Below are 9,177 nucleotides of genomic sequence, written 5' to 3' on the forward strand. Positions count from 1 at the left end.
CCCCCAGAAGGAACACCGCTAAATCCACCCTGTCCACGAGGTCTCTTGGCCTCTCTCTCAACCCATTCCTGGATGCGAACCATCTCAATCTGACAAGCAATGTCGACAACCTCATCAAAAGTAGCACCAGACATTATCTCTCCGGTCATAAGCAATCGCAGCTGAAAAGTGAGGCCATCAATAAACCTCCTGATCCTCTCCTTGTTCGTGGGAATCAACCAGATAGCATGACAGGCCAACTCTGAAAATCTCATCTCATACGGACATATCACCCTGACGAAGCTGCTCAAACTACCTGCGCAGTTCCTCTCTGCAGGATTATGGAACAAACTTCTCCAAGAATAGACCGGATAACTGTTTCCATGTAAGGGGTGCTATGCCGACCGGGCTACGCCTCTCGTAAGCCTCCCACCAATTGTAGGCAGCCCCAGAGAACTGAAAAGTAATGAACGAGACCCCACTGGCCTCTAGAATACCTGCTGTATGGAGTATCCTCTGACACCTGTCCAAGAAGCCCTGTGCATCCTCTCCCTCGGCACCACTGAAAAATGGAGGTTGGAGTCTCCCAAACCTCTCCAATCGACGTTGCTCATCATCAGGCATGACAGGAACCACATAGTCCTGAGCAGCTGCAACCGGCTAGGCTGGTAGTGCCCCCAGTGTCTGGAATCCCTGTACCACCTGCTCTGGTGTGCGGGCGACGGGAGTCTGAGCACCTCCCCCAGCCTGAGAAGTGGCTGCTACGGACGAAACAGAGACCGCCTGAGCAAGACTAGTACACGCAGTCAGAATCTGAGCTAAGGCCTCCTGAAGGCCTAGAATCACAATAGGCACATGTGGTTACTGAGCTGGTCCTACTGGCTCATCCACAACTGGAGCCTGCTCCTGAATTGGGGCAACTGGTGGATCTACAAGTGCTGCCCTAGTTGCGGTGTGAGCTACACCTCTGCCCCTACCACAGCCTCTACCGCGACCTCGACCTCTCGCAACCCTGACTAGTGGTACTGGTGGCTGTCCATCCTACCCCGTAGTACGTATCCTCATCATCTGTGAGAGAATTAGAGAAACAAAAATTTAGTTACCAGAATCAAAAGATTCGCACGACAAGAATTCAAGAATGTGAAGTTTTCTAAGGGTTCGACAGCCTCTCGAAGATAAGTACAGACGTCTCCGTATCGATCCGCAAGACTCTACTAAACCTGCTCATGACTCGTGAGACCTATGTAACCTAGGCTCTTATACCAACTTGTCACGACCCAAATACTTAACCAGTTGTGATGGCACCTATCATGGAACTAGGCAAGCCGACATTCTCAATATACTTTCAATATATAGCAGAAGAGAGCTAAAGCAATTAAACTAAGTGAAGGTTTACATAATAACGGGGTAAATAAAAACCCAAAATACCAGTGCGGAATGATAGCCCGACATCGGAGCATCACTAAATCATGGGCATCTAACAACCAATCTAGAAATAGAGTCTACTACGGTCTGTGCCAAATGCCAATACAAGTGAGAAAAGATAATAAGAAAGGAGAAACAAGGACTACGGACGCCGGCAGCTACATCGTAAGTCTCTAATAATCAGCTCTCGCACGAACTCAGCGACTGTCAGAACCGTACACACCTGGATCTGTACATGAAGTGCAGGGTGTAGCATGAGTATAACCAACTCAGCAAGTAACCGAATTAAATAAGGAACTGAGAAGCAGTGACGAGCTATAAAAAAATACGTATCATTTCAAAGGTTTTCAGTGAAGGGTGAACATGCTTTCAAATCCGGTGGTATAAGTCAAATCAGTTCGAGCTCAAGTAAAATCAGATATGAAGCTTCCAGAAATTTCACAACAACAACAGATAACAACTAAGTGCAACAATAAATAAAATAAAGTACAACCTCTCAAGGCAGCAGTCACTCAACTCATCTCAACAGCTCATACTCTCGGCTCTCAGCCCTCAATACACACTCTCAATAGGTACCTGCCCTCACTGGTGGTGTGCAGACTCCGGAGGGGCTCCTTTCAGCCAAACGCTATATCCTTCGGTGTGCAGCCCGACCTAATCATATAAGTAGCTATAAGGCTCATTGCGGCGTGCAACCCAATCAACAATCCATAAATAGACATAAGGCTCGTTGCAGCGTGCAACACGATCAATATACCCTCACACAGCTCACAGCTCGGCACTCATGCACTATCTCAGTCACTGACCTCTCCAGCCCCTCGGGATCATAGAATATCATAATAATCAGCCCAAACAGAGAATACAACAAGTATCAATAAGAAATGAGAGGGAACAGAGACATAACACACAAGTAAGACTGTTAATGAGTACAAGACAACAATTAGCAGTCAATTCAACAAGTATACGACCGCTGCGGGTCCTAATAATGATATCATATGGCCTAAGCATGGTTTCTTACATGAAATGCAGTCAATTTCTCAAAGACAAGGAAAAACAAGTAATAACAATGTCTATTTGACTTTACAGTCTCGCGGGACGGACCAAGTCACAATCCCTCGCGGTGTATGCTCACACGCCTGTCACCTAGCATGTGCGTCATCTCCAAACACTCACATCATACCAATTCTCGGGGTTTCTTACCCTCAAAACCAGATTTAAGACTCTTACTTACCTCAACCGCGTAGAAATCCTACTCTGCAATGCCCTTGCCCCTCGAATCAATCTCCAAATGCCCCGAATCTAGCCATAAGCAGTACAATATAATTAATGTAGGCTAACAGAATCAATTCCACAAGAGAAACACGAAATTATAAGTCAAAATCCGAAATAGGCTCAAACTGGCCCCCGGGCCCACGTCCCGAGATATGACAAAAGTCACAAAATATGAATACCCATCCACTCACGAGTCCAACCATACAAGAATTACTCGAATCCAACCTCAAATCACCTTCCAAACTCAAAACTTTAGCGTATGAAGTTTCTAGCAGTTTCCCCCAAATTTACAACTCAAATCCCTAATTAGATGATGAAAATAGCAATAGATTCATGAAATATAGTCCAATCCGAGTTAGAATCACTTACCCCAATAATTTTCTTGAAGAAACCTCGAACAATCGCCTCACACCGAGCTCTCAAAGTCCCAAAATCGAAATGGGAATAAAACCCTCAAAGTTCCATTTTCTGCCCAGTTCTACAGCACCTGCAGAAATTCTGTCGCATCTACGATGCCGCACCTGCGGAAATTCCATCGCAGGTGCGGATCCCACTTAAGTTACCAGACTTCGCATCTACGGTCACTCATTTGCACCTGTGGGTGCGCACCTGCAGGCCATACCCGCTTCTGCGATCCTTCCCACTCAGGCCTTCATCCACATCTGCCCCCCCTTGCCCGCATCTACGTCCTCCCCTTCACTTCTGCGGGGATGCACCTGCGGGCTCCCACCACTGGTAAAAAACCTCATAAACCAGAAAGAAACCAGCAATGCCTAAGTCTAAATTTCCTTCCGATGGGCATCCAAAACACCCCTGACGTCCCCGGGACCTCAACCAAACATACCAACAAGTCATATAACCCCATGCGAACTTAGCCAAACCTTCACATCACTCAAAACAATATCAAAACACCAATTACACATAGATTCAAGTTTAAAGAACTTCTAAAGTTTCAAATTTCACAAACGACGCCGAAACTTACCAAACCACGTTCGATTGACCTCAAATTTTGCAGACAAGACATATTCAACATTACGGACCTATTCCAACTTCAGGAATCGGAATCCGACCCCGATATCAAAAAGTCAACCCCTCGGTCAAACTTTCCAAAATTTGACTTTTGCCATTTCAAGCCTAAATTAACTACAAAAAAAAATTCACAGTCCGGACATGCTCCTAAGTCCAAAATCACCCCACGGAGCTAACGGAACCAACAAAACTCCATTCCGGAGTCGTTTGCACACAATTCTGACTACGGCCAAAAATCCTGAGACTTAGCTTCCGTTTTAGGGACTAAGTGTCCCAAAATACTCCGAAACCAAAAACAAGACCTCCTGGCAAGTCACATAAGCAGAAACAGATACGAAGAAAATAGCAAATAGGGGATCGGGGCTAATACACTCAAAACGACCGGCCGGGTCGTTACACATTTGGATATGAGTGACTACACCTCCCTTAAGCACCTTAATACATATACTTTAACACTCAAGCCCATACCTATGTCAAACCAAAACTCCACCTTCACATCAATGTATATTACCCCATATTTCTTTAAGCACAATTACATCACTAGCCACCACCATACTTGATGGTGGTGGCTAGTGATATACTTGTGCTTAAAAAAGTATGGGGTAATATATACATATATATTCCTTCAATCCAAGTGACTTTTATTGATATTTTTTTTTTCAAAATGGTGCACCTTTCTCCTTATTTCATTTATTCCACTCAAAATCCAACCCACCACCCCACACTTTAACTTTTACATAATTCATCACAATTCAAGTAGTCATGAGAGGTGACAAGGTTCAAATATATGGTCTATTAAAACAAAGGGGTAAGGCTTGTAATGTGGTTACCAAAGAAACAGGATTATAGGCTCAAACGGGTTAACTACGTTACATAATATTTAGGTGGGTAAACTATATATATCTGGCTCAACAAAGAAACTCCTATATCACTTTCCATACTGAACAAGACTATTATTTCACTTTGCACACACACGGGGCATGTTCTAGACATCAACTGTAGTGCACAGAATTCATACAAATCTCTCACACACATGACACATAAATCATGATTGGTTTTATCACGACACTCCAGTCAAAGCAGTTAAGCAAATTTAAGAATCTACGATTTAAGGTACTTATACTAGAATCAAAAACTGAGCCTAAGCATCACAATCAGAGTACTCACTATTCTCAAGGCATAACATAGTCAAGAGATATCGTTGTAATTCAATTCATAGACCAGTGGTTTCTACTCCTAAGAATTAAAACTAACTACACCCGGTTCAACTAAAATACCTAGGAAAAGAACCGTGGCCCAAATAAAAACCAAGGGGGAATTACTACACTACATACAAAAAAATCTTTTTGGTTTTTTTATTTAGACTTAATTCCCTTAAGAAAACTGTCTAGGAGATCCATCGTCGGGAAGAGTCCAATTTTTTCATTTTTTTAAAAGGCTAAGACGACCTAACTAAAAAATATAAATAAAACAAGACTAATATTTACAAGTTACCACCCCACACTTAATTCATGCAATGTCCTCAGTGCATATACAAATTGACAAAATAAGAAAAACAATGAGTAGGTTGTAGGAAAACTCTCTGATCAAGCTGTGTCATCTCCTTCCTCCTCTGAGGCTGTCCATTCCTCATCTTGTGCTTCCTCCTCCTCCTCCTCCTCCTCCTCATCATCATCCTCATCATCTGATAGCTCCGGCTTGGCCTTGGACTACTCAGGTGTGTTGACATCCTCATCGTCTGGGAGTCTGTATCCCTCACCAAGCCCAACCAGCTGCTGAGCATGAGCATTGAGTGGGAATCCTTGCTCCAATATGGCCCTCTCCTCTATAGTGGCCGTCCGCTCCCCAATCCAAAGTTGCAAGTCCATCATCCCATATAAATGGGCCATAAAGCTGTCATCGCGAGCATTGCACTCGACACCAGTCATTGATGACATAGCAGTCTCCTACTTAACCCGGATACTTGTAATGTCCATTAGTCTTAGGGGCTGATCAATGATGTGATCGAAAGCTGCTTCCTCCTCAACCTCTTCATGTCTCAAGAACTGAGTTAACATATTTGCAAATGGCATTCGATTGATCCTCTTACTAGTTCTTACTAGAGACATCTGGTAACAGATCAAATGACCCACATTCACCCTCTGACCCGTCATGAGGAAATATAGTACACACATCCTCTCACGGCTAATAAGCGTGTCATGATTGCAAGGTAGGAGCCGTGTATTAATCAGTTTCAGTCATACTCGAGCCTCTGCCCTCATATTCTTCTTGGGGAATTTCCTGTGCCGATTTGTTTTATTATCCCGAACATAAGCTACCATAGAATTGACACCACAAAGAGTGTGTCTCAGCTCTCGATATATAGGACGGGCCATGAAGTAGTCCAATGTCTCCTGAGGAACATCCGTAGTACCTGAGAAATTAAATATTGCCGTGGCTAAAAAATCTATCAACAGTCCACGAATCGGCACCAGCTGTTCAGGATCCTTTGGATCAAACCCGACATAGAATTCACGAACCAGATTGAGATTTATATCCCCTGTACTCAACCCCAAATCATTGATGCCTCTCCACATTGCTTAGTACTTGGCTTGCAGGCGATGCTCATGAATAGCAGCTTCTGGATGTACATGTTTTGGCCTACAGCGCCTGTACCAATCCTTAGTGTGTGGGGGTATGCTTTTGAGTCCAAACTCCTACTGCCCTTGAGGTTGTGGATGAGTGGCTGCTATAGCTGCCACGGCTTGCAGTCCTTCACCTTGACTAGAAGTAAATTCCCCAATTTTCTCTTCTTCGGGGGAGGTACGGAGGTAGCCTTAGCTTTAGACGGAGCAGTGGATGTGGCTTTACCTTTACCGGTGTCTTTTCTTGGAGGCATATTCGTACCTACACAAGTGAGCATGAATCAGTTTAAGGTGCATTGCAACATGTCAAAACATGGTCTTTCCACCCCACACTTAAGAGTTTAACACATGATTATCAACAATTTCCGAGGTTACTCAGACTTCACCTCATCGTTTCTTAGTATGAGAATCAAGCAATGACACATGGGTGCTTCCTCCAATTTCAAAGCATCGGGTTACTAGTGAGACACCACACCCTTAAAATTTTAAAGTGGTGCATGACTACATAGCACTAGTCTTATTATCCCGAAGACTCGGGCTCCAATGGGGACAAAGAATGCCTTTGAGGCATTATGACAAACACTTAGGATGCACTAGTGCCATGGGAGTGCTTGTAGGGGTGAGGGATTGCCTCACCCTCCCAACTCAGCTTGGGAGTTCCGTACGACACCATTCATATGGGGATCATGGGGCTGGGACACACAAACACATTGTTACAATGAAGAACAACCCCAAAATTTGTGTCCAATGTCATGCATTCACCCAACTCAAAATTGCCAGAGAATGGAGGTTGAAATCATACCTTAGATGTTTAAGAGGAGGGATTTTCCTTTGAATTGATGTTGCAGGTGAAGGAAAGAGCAGAAGATTGCTTGTCTTCAATGAGGTTGTGAGGGAGGGAGTTTGGCAGAGTTTTTGGCATGAACAGTGAGGATGTGTGCTTGAGTATGTTTTGTGAGAAGTGAGGTTTGGGCGTTTAGGTTAGATTTTTAAGGGAGAGGGTTAAAGAAATAAGGGAAAAAAATTAAAATCCCCGAAAAATGCACTTACCTGGCGACGGGAGGTTGCTGCCTCGCTTTACCCCTCTCGAAGCGAGCTCCAACGTGAGCTCTTGGGCGTGCGGCGCGAGTCCTAACGCGAGATGCACCTCGCTCTTTCCCTCTCGAGGCAAGCTCCCATGCGAGCTTTCCATCAGGCGACGCAAGGCTTAACGCCTGGACCAGCTCGCTGGGGAACAGGCAACGCGAAGTGAAGTGTACGACTTGCCGAAATTACCTGCAAACATGTTAGTTCCAAAAAATGAACAAAAAAATTCTAACTACACTAAAAAGCAACTACGAATTGGGTTGCCTCCCAATGAGCGCCTTAGTTAACGTCATGACATGACGAATACAACGTTATAATGGATTGCCCCCCATGAAGCACCTGATTTAACGTCGCGGCATGACGCAGGCAATCGACTTAAGGCTCGCTCAACATTGGTGGTTCCAACAAATGAGTCACCAATACTACTTTCGTGTCATCCATGCCCAAATAATATTTCAATCTGTGACCATTGACTCTGAACTTATGAGAGCCATCTTCTGAAGCAATCTCTACGTCTTCGGTGGGATGAATCTCTAGCACACGAAATGGTCCTGACCATCTTGACTTCAATTTGCCCGGAAATAACATCAATCTCGAATTGAATAATAGCACCACATCTCCCGGCTTAAAATTTTGCTTAAGAATGTTTTTATCGTGCACCAGTTTCATTCTTTTCTTGTATAACCTTGTACTCTCAAAAGCATGGTAACGAAACTCATCAAGTTCATGCAGCTCTGTGATTCTACTAGTTCCAGCGGCCTCCACATCCAGATTTAATTGTTGCAATGCCCAGAAGGCTTTATGCTCTAACTCTACCGGCAAGTGACATGCCTTTCCAAACACCAAATTATACGGTGACATATCAATCAGAGTTTTGAATGTAGTGCGGCAAGCCCATAGCACATCATCTAATTTTCTCGCTCAATCAGTCCGAGTAGCAGTTATAGTTTTGGTCAAAATACTCTTGATTTCTCTGTTTGACACCTCGACTTGCCCACTTGTTTGTGGGTGATACGGAGTAGCAACTTTATGGCGAACGCCATATTTCTCCAACAACTTTTCAAAGGCTCGGTTGCAGAAGTGGGTGCCCCCATCACTGATGATAGCTCTTAGAGTGCCAAATCGGGTAAAGATGTTCTTTCTCAGGAAGCCAATAAGTGCCTTCGCATCATTTGTTGGAAGTGCCATGACTTCTACCCATTTCGAGACATAGTCCACCGCTACACGTATGTATTTGTTATTATATGAGCTGATAAATGTTTCCATAAAGTCGATTCCCCATACATCGAATACTTCCACCTCTTGAATTGGGTTTATGGGCATCTCATGTCGACGGGAAATATTCCCCGTCCATTGGCATTCATCATAACTTTTCACCCAGAAGTGTGCATCTTTAAATAGCGTCGGCAAATAAAAACCTGAATCCAACACTTTAGTCGACGTCCTTACACCTCCAAAATGTCCTCCATACGGTGAAGCATGACATGCATGCAAAACAAAAGATTGATCTATCTCGGGAATGCATCTCCGGATCATGTTATCAAGACAAATCCTGAACAAATATGGTTCATCCCAGAAATGCATGGAAGACAAGTCATAGGGAACAATACCGTTTGCCAGGTAATTTGCAATATATGTATACCATGGTGTAGACCGAGGCTCATTGCTAAGAGTTGTTCATCTGGAAAACTCTCCATGATCTCCTCCACCTCAACCTTCTTTTTCGCTCCTTCAAGACTGGACAAATGATCAGCAACTTGGT

General features: G+C 44.0%; 1 protein-coding gene across 1 annotated transcript; it reads right to left on the minus strand.

Moving 5' to 3' along the window:
* Positions 1-7,790: 7,790 nt before the first annotated feature.
* Positions 7,791-8,276, minus strand: LOC107769951 (uncharacterized). Its single transcript, XM_016589210.2, has one exon. It carries the CDS (start codon positions 8,274-8,276, stop codon positions 7,791-7,793), a length of 486 nt encoding a protein of 161 aa, XP_016444696.2.
* Between the last annotated feature and the right edge of the window lie 901 nt (positions 8,277-9,177).

This window comes from Nicotiana tabacum, chromosome 24, assembly GCF_000715075.1.
Source record: "Nicotiana tabacum cultivar K326 chromosome 24, ASM71507v2, whole genome shotgun sequence".
Classification (NCBI taxonomy): Eukaryota; Viridiplantae; Streptophyta; class Magnoliopsida; order Solanales; family Solanaceae; genus Nicotiana; species Nicotiana tabacum.